The sequence below is a fragment of the Micromys minutus genome (assembly GCF_963924665.1).
Source record: "Micromys minutus genome assembly, chromosome: X".
NCBI classification, from domain to species: Eukaryota; Metazoa; Chordata; class Mammalia; order Rodentia; family Muridae; genus Micromys; species Micromys minutus.
In genome coordinates, this window is record NC_137970.1 from 28251515 (window position 1) to 28278136 (window position 26622).

General features: G+C 38.9%; 1 protein-coding gene across 4 annotated transcripts in view; it reads left to right on the plus strand.

Annotated features, from left to right (window-relative positions):
* Positions 1–26622, plus strand: part of NHS (NHS actin remodeling regulator) — a gene marked incomplete at both ends in the record, with an annotated part of 312748 nt that overhangs the window by 253533 nt on the left and 32593 nt on the right. For all 4 annotated transcript variants that reach the window (XM_080910762.1, XM_080910763.1, XM_080910764.1 and 1 more), the window contains 2 exons: positions 15504–15656; positions 21543–21676. In XM_080910762.1, coding sequence (XP_080766888.1) covers positions 15504–15656; positions 21543–21676 — 287 coding nt within the window. The remainder of the gene's footprint in view (positions 1–15503; positions 15657–21542; positions 21677–26622) is intronic.

Genomic DNA, 26622 nt, shown 5'->3' on the forward strand with positions numbered 1-26622 from the left:
TAGCTGCTTTTACAATGCAAAACTAACATTTGAAATTCTATCACTAATGCTTACTGCTTAGGTTTATCTGTTGTTAGAACATGTAATATGACCCTACAGGTGTCTTAGACCATTGTATGACCTTAAAACTGAGCTCTAGGTTGATATTATTGACTCCTTTGGTTTGCAGGTTGGCATCTGTATATATCTTGTTATACTTATTTATTTAGCATGTGTGTGAACATGCCTCTACATATGTGTGTAGGTCAGACTATTGGTTATTTACTAAACTCAGGTAATCTACCTTGGTGTCAAGCATTTTTGCTTGCTGGGTCACATTGCCTTTATTTCTAACCTTTATTCCTAATGATACATGGGCCAGAGGCTACAAAAACAAATAAGCAAAAAAGTAATCTCTTCCTCTCAAGGGCTAATTATAATCCATCCCTTTCCCAATTTTGGTATTTTCCTACATTGGCTTGGCTTTAATATCTCTGAGTTGGAGAAGCTATGCAGAGAAAGTCATTATCCAGAGCTAGAAGGTATTGAGGCAGCACAAGTACATGTGATTTGGGCAAACTGTTCTGATAATTCTGGGAAAGCAGTTCAACATAGACCACACACACTCCTATGTTCCCATGTAGGTCCTCCTCAGGGGTTCCAGGGCCCATGCATGCATTGACCCATAAGACAAATGGAGTTCAGTATTTGACTTGCTAGGTCAGTCTTCATTTGGTAGTGCAAGAGGCTGACTTGAACAAACCATATGTTATAACAGAGTTACTCTGCCAGCAGACTCCTCAAGACAGTATGGAGGTGGAGTTTGGAAAGCAAGTCAGTACATAGCAGAATTACAGCAGCAAGACAGTACCCACGTTGATAATCTATGGATTCCCAGATTGGCTGGTTAGTCTGCCACTGCCAGTACGCAATGGATAGTTTTCTGTTTGAATCCTCATCAACATTTATTGCCAGTTATTTTATTCATAACAGCTATCTAGACTAGGGTGGGATAGAATCTCAACTTAGTTTTGATTTGCATTTCCCTAATGGCTAAATAGTTTGTACATTTTTTTCATGTACTTATTGATATTTGTATATCCTTACTGAAAAACATCTGTCCAGTTCATTTGCCCATTTATTTATTGAATTATATGTTCTTTTGTTTTATAAATTTTTGAGTTCTCCATATACTCTTGGTATTCATCCCCTGTCAGATGAAAAGAAAGCAGTGACTTTCTTCTATTCTGCAGGCTAACCCTTCTAAACCTAATAGTTGTTCTCCTTCACTGTGTTAGTTTGACTGTTAGTTTGATGTTGTTATGATCTGAACATGACATGTTCTATAAAGGACAGTACTCTATCAACTTAGCTACACTTACCAGTTTGTGCTATTACTTCTCAACTTACTAGAATCCTCTTCAGAAAACCAATTCTTATGTTTCTGTGTTAAAAGTGTCCTCCCGTGGTATTTTCCAAGCTCAAGTTTTTACATTACTGTCTTTTGCACATTTTATGTTGATTTGGTACAGATCTCATTTCCATCTTCTATTTGTTGAGATCCAGTTTCCTCAGCACCACTTTGTTAAGAAGGTTGTCTTCTCGGAAATGAATGTTTTTGACACCTTTGTCAAGAGTCAGATGGTTATAGTAACAGAAGTTTATTTCTCAGTTCTGTATTCTACTCTACTGGTGTATGTTTCTGGTTTGGTACAAATGTCCTACTGTTTTGTTACTCTGAACCGTAGTAGAACTAGAAATCAGGTATTTTTATCCATCTAGTAGGCTCCTTTTGCTCATGATTTCTTTGATTATTCAGGGTCTTCTTTGCTTTCATGGAGATTTAAAGGTTCCTTCTAGTTCTATGCAAGATGTCGTTTTGATGGAGAATGCTCAACCTGACAACTAATTGTTGTACTATTGATAATATAGCAATATTAATTTTTGTGAGTCATAAAAATAGGAAATCTCTGTATCTTCTGATGTCTTCAATTTCCTTTCTTAGCGTTTTGTAGCTTTCAGTGTAGAGTTCTTTTACCTAAATGGGTAGGTTTATTTTCAGGTATTTTGCTATTATGAAACTATTGCGAGTGGGAATATTTCCTGATTCCTTTTTTAGTGGGTTCATTATTGGTATATTAAAACGCTGGGGGTTTTGTTTGTTTTGTTTTATTCCTTTTGTATACTGAATTTGTTTGTTGTGTATAAAAGTCTGTACTAGAAGGATGACTGATAGTGAGGGCCTAACTCAATGTGGGGTTTCTTCATGTATTTACCAAGTGGTATTATCTCTCCCCTAAGGAGAATTGTAATCAACCCCTCAGTGCTTTATATGACTGCTGGTCTATCCACAGTGGAATGGCTCTGGGACTCTTATCAACAGATTCTCTTTACATTTCATATTAATCCAGGTCAAGAAATTGTTCATATTCAAATATTTCTTTTTACCTGAAAATAGAAATTTCATGTAGTTCAACCTAATAATACCCCAGCATATTCTGATGTCTCCCAGCATTTGTTCTCCACTCTGCTAATCCTATGTACCCACTATCCTCTCCCCAAGCCACAAGGGCACTTCATCCCTGTACTCCTGGAATCAGAAAGCATTTATCTTGAACCAGTATGGAACCCAGTGTCTCTTCAATGTGAACACTTGATTCTACCTTGGATAATCATCTAATTTGCCTAATCTGACTACCAGGCTATGAACTCCTTGAGAGCACTGCTGGTGTTTTCTTCTCAGAGCACTTCTGTAGTCCTTTGAATGCTATAATTGGTAAAGTGTTTTCTTTCCTAGATCTGAGTATGGTAGATACTCAAGTCAGCTTTCTACTATCATTTATTTTTCTCCTCCCTGCATCTTGACTCATCTCCATAGCAAATTGGACACTAAAAGAAACATAATAGAAATATCTGGAACCTGTGAAGGAAATATAGGCTATCATTTGTTTATTTTGAAAGATTGCTGAAATTTGGAGTCTTCATTTACTTACTCAAGAACAATAAAGTTGAAACATGAATTTACAATATCTCCTTTGACCTACAGAAGGGGCAATTTCCCATCATTCAAACCAGACTCTTACTAGTTTGACTCATGCACAGTTACAGATGGGTGAAGCTGTCTGATCCCTGTATGTGATCCACTCACTGAGTCCATCCATGGTCATGCAGTTCCCATGGAGGCTCCTTGTAGCTTCTGATGGGCCTGTGGCCTTTAATACATTCTGCAAGAGTTTGTGGAGTTTTCATTAGAAGCTCTGGATTCAAAAAAGGCTGGTTCATTTCCCCTTCCCCTACAGGTGCCAACATATGTGTTTGATCTCTGGGATAAATGCCAAAACCTCCAGGCTTGAGTTTTCAAATTTCTGGAGATCAAAAGCTCTCCTCACCACCACAGAGGTTTCTGTGTACTGTTTCTCAACAAAGCCTGTCCAGCTCCTTTGAGGGCCAGTATTCAGAGTTCACAGTAGGCGAGAGAAGAAGCAGAGGAGCTCTTGGTTTCATAAATCGCCAGCATATAGAGGAGATGTGTATGAAGGGTAAAGGGCTGGTGTGTTTTTCTCAAGTGAATTGTGAATTTAAAATGCAGGAACATTTTTGTATTTTTAGTAATTTATGAACCAGAGACACCTGAATAGGTATCTGGGAGTCTCTCAGAATTTTTCCCATTCATGACCTGAAGAAATACAGAAGACCTTACTGTTATTGTACAAAGCACCTTCAGCCATTTCCTGGGCCTTTGAAACAGGGTATCTTTTAGACTGTACTACTAATAGAAAATGCCCTGAAGACAAAAGTGGGGGAGGGAGCAACCTTAAAGAGAATGTAGTTAGTTCTCTTGCTGCAGTCATTGTGCAGCTTTTGAAGTAAGTACAGATGGCATTGTCATTAGGAATCAGGATTTTCAACATAAAAGAAAAAGAGATCAATTATAAGAATTAAGGAAATTAAATTAAAACCTATAATCTTACATTTCAATTGCAAGTTGCCGTTTAAATTTGACATACTTTCACCTTCTGGAAATGTCTGTTTTCCAATTCTGCTTTACTAAAGAGGCCTAGAATTGGAAATGCCACAAAAGACAATACCTGTGGCTTGTAAAGGTGGTTCCACCTTAGAGGAGCTAGGTCTAAGTACAGGTCTGGGGCAACAAATGTGTAAGATGAATTGGGGACTCCTCTCTTGCTGTCTCTCAGATTTAGCAAAACACAGACTGATTCACAAAAGAACCCATCTTCTCTGACACTGGGTTGAACATGTATTCAGTATTCCCATTCATCAGGCCATGACTGAACTATTACAAACATCTAAGCTCCTTTGAAAATCCGTCATTTGGTCTGCACACTCATGTAGTCACAGTTTCTTTGTTGCTCCAACAGAATGCTCTAATTCTTTTCTACATATAAAAATACTGATTAGTAAGTAATAATTCTAATTAAGTGTAGTGAATGTTGTATGTGAGACCTTTTATATTTAAAATTTTCTACCATCAATGATGATCTCTAAATTAAAAAAAAAGCTAACCTGCATATAGTAGAAGAGATTTATTAGAACATATAAATGAGAATCAGTTGTATTCTAATTACCTTATTGCTTCACAGCCTGGCTAAACTGTCCAAGAGGAAGGAAGATTTTCCCTGTACCATATTGGAAAACAGGATCATTTTCTTGTATGCTGTATTTTCTAAATAGGAAGATGATTTTCATAATTTCCCCCCATTTGAGCACAATTTCATTCTACCCTATCTTATTCCATTATCCTGACATTTTTCAGCTCCTTAAAAGTACAGTTTACATCCAAATGGCCTCTCTTACAATGATGGTGCCTTGTGAAAAACAAATTATTTCCACTAATATTGTTGAGCTCAAAATTGTACATGTTGACAAGAACAAATAAGAATCCTCACGTATTGTATACAGTCTGTGGGTATAATAGTTTAAACTGTTGTCTGTTTTTGATGTTTGAAAAAGAATCCAACAACATTCTACCTATCTCTATCTATGCACATATGCATATCTATTATCTATGTACCTACCTCTCTATCTCCATTTATCTAGTATGTATGTATATATTCATGTCTGTATATATCTGCATATATATATATATATATATATATATATATATATATATATATATGATCCATTTAATATGTAATTCTAAGGTTTCTGTCTTCTCTCTATTCCATGATTAGGGAGTTGAAGCCTATACTTTGACAGCCTCTATTGCAGACTGTGTTGTTAAAGAAAAACATTGTTCATGCTAAAGACAATAAAATTTCCAGTTCAGTGCAAGCCACATTCAACAATCAATAAAGAATAGGGTCCAGATAAAACTTTTTAAAAAGATGTTTATTACAATATGTTTTATGTATTAGAACTAATCTCATGTTCAGTGCTAAGAACACAAACTATGATATGTTCATATGGTATGACACAGTGTAGCTGTTGACAAATATTGTTTTGAGTATATATGCAAAGACTTACATATTACAAGGCAAATTTCTTACAAGAAGTATTGGAGGAAGCATATCTGTTATTTTTCAGTTATTAAAAGTACACATAAAATACTTGGAAACATACTGGTGATATAACAGTGGCCTTGGGTAATAAGATTTTGAGTGGTTTTCCTCATGGTCTGTTAATATTTTAAACTTCCCGTAAAGTATATATTTTAGTTACTGTATTATCACTGTGAAGAGAAACCATGACCAAGGCAATTTTTATAAACAAACAAAGTTTCATGAGGCTGGTTCGTTATCATCACAGCAGGCAACATGGCAGCAAGCATGCAATGGAATCAATAACTAAGAGCTACATCTGATTTATAGCCAGAGAGGGGGTTGAGAGAGATAGAGGAAGGAGGAGGAGGAGAGGGTTTCAAGAGGATGGAGGGGAGAAGGAAAGAGAGACAGAGAGACAGAGAGACAGACTAGTCCTAACATGGGCTTTTGAAACCTCAAAGCTTACCTATAGTGACACACTTCCTCCTACAAGGCCACACCTATTCTAACAATATCCCACTTCCCGATCATTCTAATACTTTGAAATAGTTCCATGCCTTGATGACTAAGCACTCAAATATGTGAGCCTATAGGGGCCGCACTCATTCAAGCCACCACAGTATATATTTTCTAGTGGAATCGGACGGGGGCATTTTAAACTTTACATTTCATTGGGTGATTTTGTAAGAGAAACAAATAATAATAAATAATAAATGAGTAAATAACAAATAATAATAGGTAAATAATGAATTCCTGAAGCAAGGAAATGCTTGTTCCAGCAATTTGTGTAAGGTTTTAGGACCTTAGAGGCAGGTCTTTCACAGTTATGACTTGATCCTAGTTCTAACAGTTCTCTGCTTCCTAGTGTAGGATGATGTGAGGAGCTTGTGTCACATGCCCCTGTTGCTGTACCTTCCCTGTCATGTAGGACTTGAATCTCTTTGTAAATCTGAGCTAAAATACATCTTTCCCTCCTAAAATCACTGCTGTCAGGTTTTGGGGGCACAGGGGCAAAGCGGTAACCAAAGCACCATCTCTGTGTTTCCTCATTCTTGACCCAGAGGTTTGCAAAAGTAGTTGCTGGATATAAAGGGGTGGATGTAAATGAATGTTTAGACTCCTTAAGTTCCTAGACATGTCAATTTTATATGACAAATTTTTCTCTTTGAAATCCTAGATAAACTACTACATCTAAGCGAGTTCTATTTATAGAGTCTAAAACAGCTTAGGCCAACTTACCCCATCTCTTCATTTTTGTTTTATTCCCTTCTGAGAAACTCCCCTCTCTACCCATTTTTCAAACTTTTTATTATAATGCAGCCTGTTCCTTCTCTAGAATCTCAGGGATGTGAATTCCTTCTTTGTATCTATCTAATTTTTTTCCTGTGATTTTGTAGATGAATAAACCCATAGCTGGCACAAAACACCATTTGAGCTATTTGTGTCTCTTCCATTTCACTGCAAAACTCCACTGGGAGTAATTAACAAGTAGTAACAGCAACCACACACATTTCCACTAAACATTTACTTGGGACAGTGTGTGACATTACCAGAGATCTTGAGAGACATTGTTTAAGGTACATAGATGTGACTAGGTAGCTAAGGAAGTCTCTGAGGCATACGAAAGGGAGGAAAACAATATTGAATGGCTAGAACCAAAGAGGGAAACCTGAGAAGGTTATTTTTGGTGATGAGCCTTATAGGATGGGTAGAGTCTATGTGGTAAAAGCATTGTACATCCACAAACAAATCAGGATAATCAAACTAAGTCCATCTGTTACCCTGGGTAAACCTCTTCTGGGTTGTTTGATATGAAAGTAGATTGCAGAAAGAGCACGATACAAGAAATGAAAAATGTTCAGATGGTTTGCACCCTGAGCGCTTGCATGTAATCCAGATTTGTACCTTCCAGAGGAGTTTGTATTTTTCTGTTGCCACTCCATTGCTTTTCACTAATATCACTGCTCTATTGCTGCATGTACTCTTTAAGCTCCAACATAGCTCTTGTTTCTGTCAAGTTCACAGGGCAATCTCTAGTAGCTATGGTATTCTTATAGAGCTCTTGGCAAGGGTACCATTGGGGTTACCCTAGGATCTATAAGGCAACAGGGTACAAGTTTGGTTTCTGTGGCTGTTCATCCCAGGGACAACAGCCTAGGTTGAGAAGCTTCTGGAATCCTAAAATAAAATGATCTGATTTCATAGAAAAGCCGGGTAATAGAGCATTTTCTCTGAAGGACAACAAAGAAAAGTGAGAGTTTTCAAATAATGACTAAAAATACTGGACACAGAAGCTGGCCAGGAAAGCCCATGAATCTAAGATCAGGAGGCTTGCACTTTATCATCGTCCTCATTATTAATTTGCCTCTGCCAAAACTTGGGTCTGTGAATTTGGGTCATATCTTTAGCCTTTGGTTTCCTTATCCACATTTGAAAGGAGTGACCCAAAGCATGGCTTTTATAATGTATTGACTGCTGCTCAAGTAAGATGTGGTTTTAGATCACAACCAAGCAAATCCGTGCATGCATGCCCAGCAGAAACACAAACAATAGCCCCACAGAACAATACAGTGCACTTGAGCATATTCTATTCTACTCTATTCTATTTCATTGTTTTCAAAAATGCTAGTCTTGACCTGATGAATGGGTTTTGCAATCCACTAATGGGTCATGCCCTGTAATTTGAAAAAAAAAAAAAAAAAAAACAGAACACTGTAATTTCCGAGGTCCCTTCCAGAAGTAGAATCCAACAATTCTGTTCCACGATTCCAGGAAGTTTCTGAACAATGGCTGGTCTGTGACATTGTGGGGAAGGAAGTGTATGGTGTGGAATAAAGCAGGCAACTGACCTGAAGTCATTATGAACCACTCCTGAGGAGAATGGAGTGCTGCACCTCTCAGAACAACATAGAGAGGATCTCCAAGTTCTAGTTAAGTGCTGCCCTAGTCAACAGACATAAGAGATGGGGCTGTCAGACGTGTTAGAGATGTGCTAAGCTCCTTGGTTATGGGCATACTTCAGTTTCTAGCATGTGGGGCCTGTATTACCATCATCTTCATTATATTTCCTCTACTAAAAATACAGAATTTGGTTTTCTTTCTTTTTTGTGTGTGAATTTATGATGTCTGTGGAAATGTGCGCATGCACACATTCCTGTGTGTGATTTGGTCACTTGCATTCCATGTTGTGCATTTGGTGATTAGAACACAAATTATGGTGTGACTGTTTGCCTTCCAACTTGTTTGACACAATATCTCCTTATTGTTCTCCACTGTGTACACCAATCTTGAATGAACACTGAGATTATAAACCTATGCTACCACACCTAGCTCTACATAGGTTCTGCGGATTTGGACTCGGGTTCTTACACTCACATGGAAGTGCTTTTACATAGTAAACTTCTCAAGAAATGTAGACATTTCTATATATACTTTCCTCTTTTAAACTTAGACCTTAGACTTTTGATCTCTGTTCCTATTGTAGGAAAAGAAAGAAATATATGATTAATCAGCAATAGGTTAATTCAGCATCATTTTGTTGGAACCTCAGAACTATACTGTGAGTGCTATAGATTATAGGACCAGTAATAAGTAGTCCCATAATTTTCTCTGGTTCTCACTCATGTGAGAACCAAGTTCTCTCCACCAGCCATCACCTTACTATAGAATTATTCAAGGTAGGTTTTGTTGGCTGGTAGAAAGCAAAAGTATCAGACAGAGCAGGACTAAGCCCAGAGATAGAAACTCCCTACTCATTCAGATGTAGAGATAGTGATCTGGATATTAGGAATGTTCAATGACGTCCACAAAGCCATGCCATTGCAGAACTGCAACTCGGAGCCCTAATAGTCTTCCCAAAGGATATCTCACATAAAACAAAACAAAACAAAACAGCAGTGACAGTAGTGACTAGTGTTTCTGTCTTGAGGCCTCGTTTTGATATATAAGTTTAGGGGGAAAATCTGTATGTTTTTTCAACATTCTATTCGGTAGTGGTTGAGGTATTTTAAAGAGCTGGAACTTGTTACAAAAGCACCCATCTTTCTGATGCTGAAACAACTACATTAGATAGTGTGTCCAGAGTTGAGAGCAGTTCTAAATTACTATGGATCTATGGGGGGGGGGGAGTCCAATAGAAGTTTCAAGAAGCCAGACTCTGGTTGTCCGGCCCTTGTAGTTCTTACTGTTCCTGTATGCTGCCTTCCTCTCTTCTCCAAGTTGCCAAGCAGAATGGACAAAGGGCTGGTTGTCAAAGAAAGAAAAGCAGGTGGGGATGAATGGTATTTCTTGGTGAACTCCCCACTCTGTCTTCCCAGCAGCTCTGAGGAACTCTAGAGGCAGCTCCAGACTGATTATATTTCCATTTTGCTCACCAAACTGTTGGCTGCTGTGGAGTGGCTTCAGCATAGCAGGGAAGTGGGAGACATCTGGCTGTGTATCTGCAACACCAACTATTTCAGATGCTTCCTAATATGCTAATGTGTGATACTCCTTATGGCTGGCTTTCTATCCCAGACTGTCAGAATGGATGGTTTGTGTGGGCACGAGTTTCTGGCTGAAAAGTTATTCTATGGTTGGGGATGGATAATCAGCAGAAGGGCAGAGAAAATTAACAAAGGTGCTTGTAGGTAAATGTTTCCTGTGAACACTCTAAGAATATGTTGTTTTATAATTTTCCCTCTCTCCCTTGAAGGGATAAAAATTCTATTTCCAAGTAACTTGGTAAATTTTGGTGATTCTTTTTTTTTTTTTTTAACAATCACACACAGAATTGAAACTTTAATTTCAGTTGTCTTCTTTCCCCTATTCCTCATGCAATTTTCAAGAACCTGGAGAGGAAGAGGGAAAAGGTGGGATTAGCCTGTGGTAGGATAGAAAGTCTTTCTAGGATAGGAGTGTTGTGGCAAATATTTAATATTAGTTAAGTTTCTACCCCACTATGGATCATTTTGTTCTCAGATAAAAGACATAAAACTTTTTCAAAGCCTTAATCAACACTAGAGTTGGGCAGATATCTGCCCCCTAAGCTGTAAGTACCTACTTTCCTATCAATAACCCTGTAATATGACTTGCAATGTTCCACTGGGATGTTCTTACTCTGTCCAGTCCTCATGGCCAGTTCTCAGCATCCATTCCCCCTTAGTATATTTCCCTTTCTCTCCAATCTCCTCTTCTCCCTCTTCCCCCTCATGGCCCTGCTTCAGACCGAGGAAAGGAACCAAGACCCAAGCCCAGGAACCAAGACTCTGCCTGTCCTTCTCTCTTCTGCCTAGCTATAGCCTGTAGGCATCTTTATTCAACCAATAGTTTTAAATTAAGGAGCAAGGTCACATAGCATCACTTGGAGTACAGGAGGATCTCCAAGTCCCCAGGGACAACCAGGTTTTGGGAGTAAGTATTTAGCATAACAATACATAGAAAAAAAACAAAACCTCAAAAAAAAGCCACACCCCCCATCTATTCTCACCTCCTCTCATATTTGAGAAAGGCTCTCATATAATAGTCTAGAATCACCTGGAACTCATTATATAGACAGGCTAATCTAAAACTCACAGCAATCTTTCTGCTTCAGCCTTCTGGACAATGATGTATGTGTATCACACACATGCACACACACTCGCACACAGCAGATGAGAATCTTAAATCTTATGTCTAAGTCAGGCTGTTTCTGAGAACCCCAATGGATGACTATATCCATGCAATTGATACATCACTATGAATCAAGTTGTAGGCAATCTCTTTATTTCTGGTCTGTGAGAGAGAAATGAACTCAGATGAGTCTTTAAAGACTCCACTCACTGCCCTACAGACATGATGGTTTGTGTTTTTTTCTTCTTTCTTTTAGTAGTTCAGTACTCTGCTGTATGTTTGTAGTGCTATTTGTCTTTCTGGAATAAATCTGACCCAACTTTCTCTAATAGTCACATTCTAGAACATTCTCTCAGTTTTTGGTTACACGTAATTCTGTGGAAGACATAGAAAGTGGAAGTGTTGAATTCTTTGCTAGATACTTTTTGTACACAGCTAATTCATTTTCCCTCTCTCTACTTGAATCATCTTTAGCTTCGGCAAATTTATTTCTGTATTGATTTGGGGAAAAAGAAACAGCTGTGAATTCAGAAGGGGCCTCTGACCCCAGATATTCTACTTACAAGGTATATTACTGTACCCTTTAGTGAAATTACCTATAAAATGGACCAATGCTTCCTTCTGTGAGTTAAGTGATGGGGCCATGGTATTTATGAAGAGAATGCACCTGCCTTGGAAAATAGCATGGGCTTGGAATTCTTCTTGAGACCTTATAGTCTTAGATTGGAGGAACAGGCACACAAAGCCCCTCTTTTTCTGTTGTAAAGGATAAAAATGAAGCATCTATCCCTAGCTCCATTTTTATTGCTTGCCCTCTTCTGCCCCATCCTTAGGGAATAGCAACTGAGAGGGGACTATGACAAGATAAGGCAAGTGAGTGAATGTTTTTAAGAAGGCAACCACATTAATGGGAAGTATATTAATTTTCTGTTAATGTGCTATTATTCCATATAAACTACTAAAAAACTTAGCAAGTCAAAACAACATTGTTAAGTAGACAATGGTGCAGGTATGTAATACCAGTGACCTGGAAGGTTGGTTCAGGAAGATCACAAGTCTGAGGCCAACTAGGTAACTTAGTAAGACTCTGACTCAAAATAAAAAATGAAAAGAGGACTTGTGATTCATTTCAGTGATAAAACATTTGTTTTTCAAGTGTAAAGCCCTAGGATTGATGTTCAGTACCACACAAACAAAATCAACAACCCCTCCAATATCATCTTCCAGTGCTGTGAATTGATATCCAGTAACACAAACAAAACCAACAACCCCTCAAATATTATCTTGCAAAACTGTGAGTTGAGAGTCGGAATCTGTGTCCTTTATTAAGAGACCCACTAGGATAAAAATCAAAGTATAACCTAGGACTGTGCTGCCATTTGAGGCCCAAGTTACTCTTTCAAGCCTATCAGTTCTTGTCAAAATTCAGCTTTTGAGTATATAGAACTCGGTCCTCAGTATCTAGAGATTGCCCATTATCTCCCATCATTAGGCCTTCTCCACAATGAGGCATTTTGTATCTTCAAGTATATAAGCAAATGTCTGTGTTACTTGCAGTCTCCTAAAGACCTACATGATGAGACCACAACCCACCCAATGGAATACTTTCCTTTGTGAGGAAATAAAAAGTCAAATGTTCAGAGGGCCATACAATTTCTTTAGCAAACTGTGGTAGCATAAGGCACAAGTTCTTCCCATACACGAGAGGATCACGTGGGTTATCTATTGTGAACACAGATATCGTGGAGGCCATCCTAGGATTCTGACAGAGGAGTCCTTAATCCTATTGAAATAAAATAAAAACCAAGCTTATGTCTCCTTTTTATGTCTATGAAAAACTATATTACAGAAGTAACTCAACTTATTATCCCTGACTGAGCCATGACAAAATTTCTAATAATGGAAGAAAAATGGATAGAGAGTATCTAAAGGTACAGGACCACTTTGCAATGGTAGTGGTATAGCAACATTATGAAGAAATTAATTCAACTTTAGTCTAATCATTACTTAGCAAAAATTATTTCATGTATGAGTGTGCATGTTCATATGTTTGCGTGCACATATGGAGGTGCATTTGGAGGTGCATTTGGAGGTCAATGTCAGGTACCTTCCTCTATGATTTCCACCTTATTTAGGTGGACTGTTTCTCACTGAATCTGTAGTTCACTGATTTAGCTAGCAAAATCCGAGGATCCCACTCTTACTGTTTCATCAGTGCTGGGTCTATGGGCATGTGTGTTGGGCTAGGGATCTCAACTCAGATCCTCAAGCTTACTTTGCTAGTTAACTTCCTTGTGAGTTTCATTACTGCCTTTAGTAGATATACCATACACTATGGCAACTAATAGATGAATTGGTCACCAGCTAATGTGTGGAAAGGGGAAGTGTGGCTTCTAGGCTGAAAAAGTGTTCATTGATTTTACAGACTGTTGTTTCCTCCAAGGAACTAGGGTGAGGGCACCCATACTGGAATTCAGAAATTAGCCATTGCAACGGGAATCTCTTCTTTAGTATCATGCAGTTTAGCAGTTGAAAACCTCAGGACTGGCTTGTCCATTGACCACAGTAGAAATGGCTTTAGGGTATCAGTGAAAGAGGGTCAAAAAAATAATTATAATTTCCTTTAAATAATGTGAAATTTATATTTAATGATGAGGAAAGTTACAAAATTTCTTTGTATTTTGCTCTGTGATAATTTCTAAAATTGGGATTACCTACCTACTAAAGAAAGTTGGGAACTGTACTTTTTGGGGTATAGAGGACCTCTAGAATAAGAGAGTTAGGTTATTCCTAGGATTCTGAAGCCAGAAGTATGCACTAGACAGCATTTTTCTTAATCTGTTGCTTAAGGGAAGAATAACATCAACATTTTTATACAGAACTACAAAACATGTGCCTTGCAATGATAGGGATTCCTTCATGTGATGCTCAGTCTAGCACTGTGCCTGACACTATCAGCTGTTGTGTAATGTTCATGGGTGAATAGGTATTTCCAGTATCAGTATCCTCTCTTCTCCCATGCCACCTAATCCCTCTTCCTCCTCCAAGATCCCAAGTCATCACCAAAAAACATTTTGCATTTCTCAAACTTTCCTGATGATAAATAATGTTGGAGCACTCTTAATACATGCAGCTTATCAACACAGTATTGGAAACCCTGGTTCAAAGGCTCAATGAGCTTCAGCTTTACAAGCACAGCTGATGAGTTTTTCCCTTATACCAAGACTGAGGTCAATAGCAGGAGCTCAGATCCTCCTGGCTCAACAATTGAAAAGCCATCGACAGTTAACATTTTATTTGTTTGTTTGTTTGTTTGTTTGTTTTGTTTCTGTTCATTTGTTTGTTTATTGAGGGGCTGCCAAGGTCTAGTCAACAGTGAAGAGGGTATGAGGGAGGTTTAGTTTTCTGGCCTATCTCTACTCACTTGGTTGGGTCCAACCCCATGTTATGATTTCAACCTCCCTGAGGAAGCAAACCTGATGGAGGGGCAGGCGCGCGCGAACACACACACACACACACACACACACACACACACACACACACACACACACACACACTTCCAGTATTGTCTATTGAATTTGTTTCTTTTTTATTCCACAATCAAGCTTTCTGTTCTGTCCCTTCTTCGAGCAGTCACCAGCTCATGAGTCACAGCCACCTTTGTTGAATTTAGCAATGACCTCAGCCCTGTTGAGCGGGGAGTTGACCTCTGTGTCCTGAGACAGGCTGATTTTCCAGGCAATCCCATCACTGGACCGGAGTATTTCCCCTGAGGTTAACTAAATAAGATGTCTGTCTTCAGAGCTCCGCCCACTGTCCACGAGAGAGGAGTGCCCTGATCTAGACTTGGCCCTCCCTTCCATACCAAGGCTTCCTACACATCCTTTTAGGCCTGAAAATATCAGCTTGTCTCTTCATGAACCTCCTGTTTCTGTAAGGATAGAGTTGAGGCTATAGGATAGCCTAAGAAAGAAAATCATTTCTTTTATGGTTTCATTGGTCCCCCTCCTCCCTCTAAAAAAGCGCTGCCCCTTAATATACATTTATCACACCTGTCATAGTTCCTTTAATGTTTGTGCTAACAACCTTTGGTGAAACCAGTAAAAGTGGCAAGGAATGGTTTCGGGAGGTGGAAGGAAGAATCAGGAATGTGCAGCCAGAAGCCACAAGGGACAAGAAACATCATAAAGACCAAAGTTCATGTAGACAGCAGTAACAATGTGCAAAAGCATCTGGAGTCTCCCATCTCTTGGTTCAAGAGCATAGTTGTCCCCATCTGTGATATAAACATCAACATTTTTCCAGCCTTGAGTTAGTTTAGCAGTCTGTATTTCACTTCTACCTTCCTTCCCAGCTCCGTTACCTCCCTCGCCCCAGAGCCCACTAAATGCACAATCCAAGCTCCTGATGCACTGTTGGCTTTTTGTCTCGCAGCTGTCTCCAACTTGGACATCGAGAGCAAGTTGAGTGTATACTACCGTGCACCATGGCACCAACAGCGAAACATCTTCCTCCCAGCTACCAGGCCTCCCTGTGTAGAGGAGCTACACCGCCATGCCAGACAGAGTCTGCAAGCCCTGCGCAGAGGTAACTGATCCCAGAGTGGGGGGAATTCTGGGAGAACATCAGAGGTTGTGCTATCTAATTTTCTATCCTATCAGTCCTATTACCTCCTTCATTAAAGCAAGTGCTTTGAAATGTTCCCATTTCTACCCTGAATGAAATCCATGCCCAATGCCAGCTACATGTACATACAGATTCAAATTACTATTATGGCCTTAATATGATCACAAAGAGAATTCCAAAAGGAAAATATTCATAACTTGGTATCTCAATGTGCAAGGACCAATTCACAATTGTATTCGATGACACAATAAAAGTAGTTAGATGTCTGTAACTCTCAAAAATAAGTTTGAATTAAGTAAAGACATAAACCATTCCAAACAAAAAATATGGAGAAATGAAAGAGCCCTGGAGGTAAGGGCAGGGGAAGAGCCATGAAAATTGGTATCGTTGACAGTTATTTGATATGAACAAAGTAATACTTTGGCTTATAATTAAAAGAATTACGTTTGACTCAGAAATAGATTCTGTGAGTCTTTAGATAGGAGATTTGAATGGGGCATTTGAAATTTGTGTGGGACCTGGATGGCTGTCATGCCTGGCTTCTGCTCAATCTTTCTACAAATCTCAAGATGGCCCTCAAGTGCTTGTCTGTTTCTAGTGAGAATCTCTGAGTTGACCCAATGCCTTCATTCTACAAGGAGGTGCAAGGAGGGCTGAAATGTGAGGAAACTTGTTTAGGATCATACAGGTTAGCTTTAGAGGCAGGACCAAGCCCTGACCTGCTAATTCTCCTCGTATTCTCTTATTCCTCCTACCTTGCCATATTCTGTGTCTCATGAAGATAGATACTCATATTTGCCTTTCTGTTACAGTATTAAGAGCACCAAAGATAGGCATATAGTAGTCTAGGTAGAAGAAGAACCTTTCTTACTTTCCAGTGCCTTAAAACCCATTAGAGTAAGAGGATTCAAAATGCTCACTGTCCTTTAGAGGCCCCCAAATGGATACCAGAAGTTGGGATGTCACATTTTCTGGCCTTTAGATTTTTGTTATGAAAACAGATGATATCTACACATTCATTGTATTTTTTTCAATATCCCTGCACTTATTTAAGGATTGAGAGTTTATAAAAGTATTAAAATACAAATAAAAAGCTATTACCAAGACAGAAAACCCTAAGGGTTGTTTCTATCCACATTTATATGACTTCTGGCTTTTCTCCTTTTAATAAAGCAACTGACCTATAACTGCCCCCCAAATATTTATCTAAAAGTTTTTATTCATGTTATTAGTAGTAAGATACTGTGATATTTATATTCATTTCAGCTTTATGATTGGAGAAAAAAAGTTCTTCAATAAATTTTTATTGCAAAGCTGCCTCTGGAAATCGCCCTGTCTACCATTATATTTCTCGGCACCTTTCCCATAGTTTATGCATCCTTGTAGCATGCCACATATAACCATCTGTCATAACTGACCGCCATGCCTGCCTTCCACTGTTGATCCATGAGCAACACAGGGGTGAGGATGGCGTCTTACTAATTTTTTCTATTCAGAGAATATAGCACAAACCCAGCATATGGTATATACTCAGTGGGTGTGTGTGGAAGGGAAGGAAATTCTGCAGAAAGCTGATTGAGCATTGAAAGCACAAGATGAGTACTGAGGAAATTTTATCATTCCTACTAAATGCCTTCTCAGATCCCACCATTAGAGAGCTTGAGTAACATTAGCCCTGTAGACATTATTCTTTCTTATCATTTTACTATTATTAATCAGCCCTCCCTGGTTAGATTTTCACAGATTTAACCAGATAACTGGACTACTCATAAGCTATCATATTTCACTGCTTCATCATGATTGGACTTAAGAGCAGAACGGAAGAACAGAAAGTGCCAATATCAATTTTCTCCAAAGTTCCGCCTGGGGCATAAGAGATGGATAGACAGCCTTCTGGGCTTTAGATGGAAGACTACGGAGGCTCATTTTACCCTATTCAGACTGGCTTGTTTTGTGGTTGGCTTAATAGCAAACCTTGGGTGTAGTAATTTTAATAGCACTGTAGAGAGCCATAAACAGGAATTCAGGAATTATAGGCATAATAGAACTACACACATGTAGTGGTGTAGAATTAAAATTAGCATATATATATATATTCCTTGCCTAAGAAACAGTAATGTAGCTGTGTATCCATCAGCATAATCAGCATAATACACGTCTGCCACCTGCTGGTTGGGACTAATACCAAACTTATAGACAAGGGCTTGGCTCCCCAAATGTGGAAGTGAGCTTCTCTGTGGGGAGCCTCTATTTGGACAGCTGGAATTGCCTTACTTTCCTGGGGACAGAGGGCATGATGAAACATGGGCAAGTCAAACTGGGTGGCTGCAGTTTTGTGCATGTTTGGGAACTGAGATTAAACTTTAAATTGGCTGTCTTAATATCATGCCCGTACCCTGGACAAACTGGACTGAAGGTCAGGTGCTATGCTGGATTATAGGATTGAAAGAGCAATCAAATGTGGTCTCTGCCTTCAAAAATTCCTGGCATATCGAGGAGGATGAACAAGTAAGCAGTTAGGGTCATTGCAGTGCTATGGGGACTGGACAGATATGTGCCTGCCAAGTCGCGGAGCCTCAGAGAAGTGGCATCTAAATGGATTTCAAGGTGTTTAGAATACAATTATTGCTTTCCCTCTTTCTTAGCAATACTTTAATGCTCAGTGCCAGTAATAACTTTAAGTTATGCCATCTTTTATGTTCTTAAGACACACACAGTGAGTAATACATCGTTATAAAGAGAGAATTATATTTTATCTTTCCTTTCAAGTTTCTGGCTGGCATCTATGTTACATTGGTCTAAAAGAATAAGGATAAAGATTTGACTGCAGTTTCAGGCCCTAGTGGACTGATAACTGTCTCTAGCTCACCACTGGCAAACGTCTTATTAGTGGGGGATTCCTTTAGGCTCCCTACTCCTGGCCTGGGTATTGCAGATGTATGGGATGCATTCTCATTTTCAAAAATCTAGACTTCTGTAAAGCATTAATTTGTACAATCCTTCAATGAGCATTTAGTTAAAATCTATTTCACAGGTGCTTTAAGACCTCTGATCAAAAGATGAATGCAATATTTATCTCTATATGTGGCCTTGTGGCACAGACCAGCAAGGCTTGGCTATTAAAGAAGCTAGGCAGAGGATTGTCAGTTTTAAAGCTTGCCTGGGCGATTTAGTGAGATCTTACCTTAAACACGCAGGTGCCACACTAGAAGCGCCCTCTCTCTCTCTTTCTCTCTCTCTCTCTCTCTCTCTCTCTCTCTCTCTCTCTCTCTCTCTCTCTCTCTGTCTCTCTGTCTCACACACACACATACACACACAAACACTCACACACACACATTCACACACACAAACACTCTCACACACAAACACTCACACACACAAACACACACACACACACACACACACACACACACACACACATACACACACCTTTTCCAGTGTCCACTTCTAGTTGAAAGGGCTGACAATAGGGAGGTGATATTTTTATCGGGATACAAATGGGAAATATAGGATCTTGGGAGAACGGGCATCTGACAACACCGAAGAGTCAGCTCAGATTTCTCTGTGTCATAGCACAGGTGAAAACTAAGGGAGGAGGGTGTAAATGGTGCCTTATAAGTTATAGTGTTGTAACTATTCAAAGAATTAAATTGCAGCAAAATATAATCAAATATTGAAAAACCCAAGTCCTCTTGCTCTGAGTGAGGTATATTTGTCCTTTACAATGGCTATAGGTTGAACAACATCAAGGTTAAAGACACTGAGCAATGTCTGTACCACTGATCACTGCACAGTGACATTCTCTCCTTAAATCTGTTTCTACATCTGCAGATGAGGGACAGAATTGATGCCCCTTTTAGTAGGGTTGCTGAGAAGGTGAAGCAAAGGATTTCTGGCACACATCAATAAGCGCTGGGCATTATGACTAATATTGTACATTGCATGGATGATATTAATGTTAAACAATGAAAAGCCAGAGTGAAAAATATGATCCACCAATTTGTACTTGGATCATGATGAGGCCTCTGGGGATGCGTGGACACTGTAATTTGGGAGATAGGCTTTAGTGTAGGCAAGGGATATTCTTAGGTACACGGAAATACTGAAAAACTAAATTGTGATTTGGGCATCTCTATAATGTCTGCCTGTCTGTCTGTCTGTCTATCTATCTATCTATCTATCTATCTATCTATCTATCTACCTCTATCTACCTACTTATCTATCTATCTATGTATCTGTTTATCTATCTATCTATCTTTTGTGGTACTGAGGATCAAACTCAGAAACTTATTTCAGTGGTTCTTTTTTTTTAATTCAATTTTTATTTACTTATTCAGTTTACATCTTGCTCACTGCCTGGCTCCTGGTCACCGCCTCCCACAATCCTTCTCCTATCTCCCCTTCTCTTCTACTCTGAGGGATTTAGGAGCCCCTGGGTATCCCTGACCCTAGCACATCAAGTCTCTTTGAGGCTAGGTGCTTTCTCTCCCACTGAGGCCAGACATGGCAGCCCAGCTAGAAGAACATATCTCACAAACAGGCAACAGCTTTTGGGACAGCCCCTGTTCTAGTTGTTCAGGACTCACATATAAAAACCAAGCTGCACATCTGCTAGGTCCAGCCCTTGTGTGTTTTCTGGTTGGTGGTTCAGATTCCAAGAGTCCCAAGGGGCCAGGTTAGTTGACTCTGTTGGTCTTCCTTTGATGTTTCTATCCCCTTTGAGGTCTGTAGTTCTTCATCCTATTCTTCCATAAGAGTCCCCAAGCTCCATCCACTGTTTGGCTGTGGATGTCTGTATCTGTCAGCTGCTGGGTGGATCCTGTCTGCAAGCATAATGGAGTATCATTAATAATGTTAGGGATTGGTGCTTGCCCATGGGATGGGTCTCAAGTTGAGCTGGTTATTAGTTGGCCATTGCCCTGGTCTCTGCTCTTTCCCCTGTGCTTACATTTCTTGTAGACAGGATAAAGTTTGGGTTGAAAGTTTTGTGGGTATGTTGGTGTCCCTATCACTCCACTGGGAGTCCTGCTCTGTGATTCTTATTATGAAGTCATGACTACTTTATCCCCTACCTCCAAGATATTCCTTAGCCTTCCCTCAAAGGCAGCTTCATTCTGGAATGAGAAACATGTTGTCACTGGGATTCTTTTACTATGCCCAGAAGCACAAGATTGAAAAACAAGAAAAAACTCTGAGTTTTTGTGAATATCGGGAAGGAAAGGTTGTAGATGGCTAGAATAAGATGGGTGCTTGTTACGCATTTTTGTGGAGGTAAATAGAAAATAAATAAAATAGCCAGTGCATAGCATTTGTCAATTTCTGTGATTTTTCTATATCTATCTATCTATCTATCTATCTATCTATCTATCTATCTATCTATCTATCTATGCCTATTTCCATGTATCTATAGCTGAAAACCTGCATCAAAATAATTCCTGACTCCACATCTTCTGGAGCTGGTGACATCTAGGTCCCAGAAGCTGTGCTATGTTGGCATCTATTCTATACTCGAATCCTCGTGGCAGAAAGCCTTCTGTCATTATCATTCTCAACATTTCTTTTTTTAAACTACTGATATTTTGACATGAGGTGGGTTGAACGTATGAGTCCACCTTGTCTCAAGATTACAAGGTGGGACCATGGAAATGGATGCATCTGACCTTTTATTCACAGCAAGTAAATGTTCAGTTGAGAAGCATTTTAAGAATTTGAGAGGGTATATAGATTAGGTATATTAAGGAGAACTCTTTTTTGTTAACAGCTTTTTGCTAACATTCTAAGAGGGGGAAACAATTGAAAATACTAATTTTTTTTAAAAAATGATGTTTGTCTATTCTGTACCCTCAGAACACCGGAGCCGAAGTGATCGCAGAGAGCAAAGAGCTGCTGCTCCCCTCCCCATAGCTGCTCCACCACTGCCAGCCTACCCTCCAGCTCACAGCCAGAGGAGGCGAGAGGCCAAGGACCGCCACTTCCTAACGGTAAGCACGCATGGTGACTGCTGGCTGATCTGTGTTTGCTCATCACGTTTTTTTATCAGTGAGAGAAAGTTGGCTGGCTCAGAGGGCAGGCCATAGGCATGTAGGAAATTCTTTCACTCCTTTTTGGAGTACACACACACACACACACACACACACACACGAGGTGGTGAGGGAGGGGGAGAGTGAGAGAGAGAGAGAGAGAGAGAGAGAGAGAGAGAGAGAGAGAGAGAGAGAGAGAGAGAGAGAGGGAGGGAGAGAACATAGAGTAAACCAACAATAGTTGAGGACTGTAAAATCAGATGACAATTTCACTTTGAATCACAGCTCTGCATATGCATTTAGGATTGAGTTCTTTTTCTTTTCTCTCAGTTCTTGTCTTTGTAATACGGAGATATTAATGATATTAGCTTAGGGCCTTGGGAACGCACAGAGCTTAGCACATTGACTTCCAGACCCAGAGTAAGACATTTTAAATGTTAACCACCATCACCACTACCCTCATTACTAATGTGACTCCATGGGAGACTCTGGAAAAGAACTTACGAGATGCGAAATTTACTACTAGAATCAATCACAAGTTCACACTTCTCCATTTGATGTAGGACGCTACTTCCCTAGGGTAACCTATTACTTCAGTAACACCACTGAGGGTGGTTTCAGCCTAATTTGGATGGATATAGCTGATAACTGAGACCAGCCTCTTAACCATGGGCTATGGATGATGAAGAGCTGGTGGACTTGAGTGGAAACATCTGTAAACTCAACCAGCAGCTGCTGCAAACACTTCACTCCACAAGTGCCTTGTGGAGCTTCAGGCTAGGATAAGTAACCATTTGTGCTCCTGTGCACTTGTATCACTGGCGTCAAGAACTGTGATTTTTGTGACCACGCCAGTCCAGGTTGTCCTTAAGTTTGCCACTTCTACTACTTTCTTACTCTGATTTGAGGCCCAAAGTCTAAAGTCATAGTACTATGTTCATGAATTCAGGCTTTTGCTTGAAATTCAATGTATAACTCTGAATCCTACACCAGTATGGCCCATGCAATATGCAAAATAGTGCAAAATGTCTAGGTTCTATGATAACAAAAATTCAGATGGAAACACACTACACCTAAATTAATCTACGTGTCATAACATATCCAAATAATGGCCTGAGTGAAGCTAGGTGATCTAGAGAAGTGGTTCTCAACTTGTGAGTCATGACCTCTTTGAGGTTGTGTATCAGCTGTCCTACATATTTGATATTCATGTCACAATTTGTAGCAGTAGCAATATTACAGTTATGGAGTAGCAACAAAAATAATTTTGTAGTTGGGGGTCATAATAAGATGAGTATATTATAGGGTCACAGCATCTAGAGGGCTGAGAACCACTGCTCTAAATGAACCTGCATATTATCCCATATCCAGATAAGCCTTTGGGGAGATTAGATGAACTGAAGGTAGTTTTCTGCTTTGCAGCCGGCTAGTGAGTACTAAACTCTGCAGTTGAGTACATACTGGGCACCATGCTATACTCAGCACTTGGTTGTAATACAACCCAAGGATAAGAAAAGGAAGCTCAGGATGGCCTTGTTGGACATCAACGGGAGGAGTTGATCCTGCCAAGGCTCGATGATGCTCCAGTGTAGGGGAATGTCAGGGTGGGGAGCAGGAGGGAGTAGGTTGGGGGATGGGGGAGTACCCTCATAGAAGCAGGGGGAGGGGGAAATGGGATAGGGGGTTTCCAAAGGGAAAACCAGAAAAGGGGATAACATTTGAAATGTAAATATAAAAAGAAACCAAAAAAGAAAAAAAGAGCACAGACTATACAGAATGTGTAAAAGAAAAGAAAAGAAAAGAAAGGAAGGAAGGAAGAAAGAAAAGAAAAGAGAGGAAAGGGAAGCCTGTGATGCTCTGATTCACCAGAGTGCTTCCACATGCTAGTGATTTGTTAGGAAAGTCCCTACTCAGTACATGTTCTTATTACGTTTAAATCTGCTTGCTAAAGCATTTGCTTCTAATGAGGTATTTTCTGCATAAGATGCTGAAAATATTTTCCCATTCACTGTAATGTGTTTTGCAGCTCATTAAGTTGGTTTTCTCAGGGAGGAGGTGAGATAGGAAAATTTTGAGTATTTACAGAGGTGACAAGAAAATATAATCCTTTTTATAATCTCCATAATTTTTAATGATGCCTAAATACATAAATAAGATCATAGAGAAAGACTCAAAATATTGACTAGCAATGAAGGTACTTCATTAACCCTTCAGATAACAATGAGGGGATCCTAGATTATACATGTATAAATGTCTTAAAGTTTGCCTATCTCAAATCTTAAATCTTGACATTTCCAAGTCACTTGGGGGGATTTTGTTTTCAATTGAGTGTGGGTCACCAATTTCATTAGGCGATTTTTCATTCAAGTTACCTCACTCACTGGGCTGGAAAATGGTTCTGCGTATTCTTCTTAAGAGGCCATATGTTGCTTAAAGAGTAAAGGCTACTGGAATAAGGATGGAAACTTTGCAGACCTGGATACACATTTTCTTAGAGAATTATTGGATTGGTATTTTATTAGACAGTGACTTTTTCTTCTTAATCTATACGTCTTGGTTAAGCCATTCTTCTCCCCTTTAAGAACATTCATAATAAAAATCTGGTCTAGGTTTTCAGTACTCTGTGGACTCAATACCGTCATGGTCTGTAAGCCAAACTGCCAGAACTTGAATACTAATTCAACCATATAATCTGTGCAGTTCTAGACTACCACATCCGTTCAGTCATTATCTTCATCTTAAGAATAGATAGTACCACATAAGTTTGGCACTAAAAGTTGAATGTGTTTGTGAATAGTACTTAATGCATGGTAAATATTCCATAAGTATTAGGCCTGATAATGGTAGTGATGGGGGTTGTGGTGGTGGTGGTTATTTGTTATGTCCTTGATGTATCTGCCATATAATGACAAGATTGTTGCTTTAAACCCCAGCTGTCTAACTCTTTGGTTTGTATGATTTGGAAAAATTTGGTTTATCTTTGTGAATCCTACTTTCCTTCTCTTTTTATAATTGAACCCCAGTTCCTTTGTAAAATAGGAACAATCATTTCAACTTTAAGTAGGTTTCATCTGATACTATACTATATAAGATTATTATATATAGTATATAAATAAGATTAAATTATGTGTATGCAAGTCCCCAAAATATCTAAGTATCTGAACCTGTATTCATAATAAATTGTAATAAAGCTCTTATCATTAAATGAAAGGCCTGGAATATTTATGCCCTCATAAAATTAGAGGAAGTATAAATCACTATACCGCTTCCAGAAGAGAAAGAAAACTCTAAATATTCATGCCCTTTCATTCAGCAATTCTGCATGTGGGAATTAACTCCAAGGTAATAGATCAGTCTATGTTAAGATTTATTCACTAAGATGTTCATCAAAGCATCTTTTTAATGGAAAAATAATTATATATATATATAAATATATATATATATATTTCCCAGGTCTCAAAAAATGAGCTTAAATTAATAAAATTTGATATATATATTGTACTTCATATAGAATATAATACAGTATTACAGTATTACAAAAGAATATTTCATTACATAAAATGCGTATTTCATCACTGAAGATTTTTAAACAGTCTATAACATTTTATAGAGAATAGTATCCCAAAACATGTCTAGGAGTGAGTATCTGTAGATAAATGCCTGAAAAGATATATAGCTGTGTTTCCCAAACCATTAATTAAGATTCCCTATGATGGTGTTAGGAACTTAAACAAATGCCATGGAATATTAAAAAATTTTCAAGGGACACAGTGTCATCACTCCAGTGACATCTGGCAGTGGCTCCATAGTAACTCCACAGTTCCTACAAGTAAGAGGAAATGTTTGGTTTCTCATCAATACACTTTACCTAAAAGGTTTTATAAGAAGAATTCACAGGAAAATGAACTGGTTAAATTTAATTTCAAACCTGTTATTAAGTGAGAATTTAAGGAGTGTCCCTAAATAATAGCATCTTCTGTAATCAGGGTAACAAAGAGGATGTTTTCCATGAAAGATTCACTAAGATTATCTTTTCCAAACTGCTCTTGGATTTTGAAGTCCTACCACTAGCAACTGTGCATTTCTTCTTTATTAAAAGAGACAACAGCCCTACCAATGAAGTTCAAATTTAGGATATCAATTTTAATAAAGGACAAAGGACTTATATGATATGAAAATAAAGTGGAATCTAGGAAAGTAATTTTAGGACATCTCTTTGGAATCTAAGGTGAATGTAGACTTGAGCTGCAAGAAAAGGATCAAAAATAACCCTCTATAAATGCATAGTCTCACATGGCATTTCAAGACTGATCACATTATTATGAAAAATACAGCTTTAAACTGGTCAAAGTCCCAAAACCTTGTTTGGACCTGGCTGGAGGCCAAATATATGAAGTTTATGGATATATATATATATTCAAGAGCCAGGAGACAGAGAGATATCCTAAGAGCATCTTTTTTCTCCACATGACTGGGCTAGTGTCTGCAGATGCATTTGTTAAATGGCAGAATACTGATTATTTATTGTGGGCAAGAGACATAAATAATTCGAAGGTGTCATCAAGGTGTGTGTTTGCATACAGAACAAAAATTCAGTTACTAAAACTCATTTGTCTTCGGGTAAAATTCTTAAGAAATTTTCTCCTTGCCTAGGTTACAATCAAATTAGGAATAGCAGGTGGGTATGAGAACATGGAACATTTGTCAGAGTCACAGCAGATAGCCTCTTCCTTGCAAATGCAAATGTGGGCTGACAATCTTGGTTGAAGCCATTCCAGAGAAAGAATTTCAAGATAGCCCTTTCAGAAGTGTTTGGTAAGAAGCAATGTTTGTAAGGGCCCAGTGCTGTTGACTGGAATACTTCCTGTTTGGGGAAGCTGAATAGTGTGTGTGGTTTCTGTGTTTGT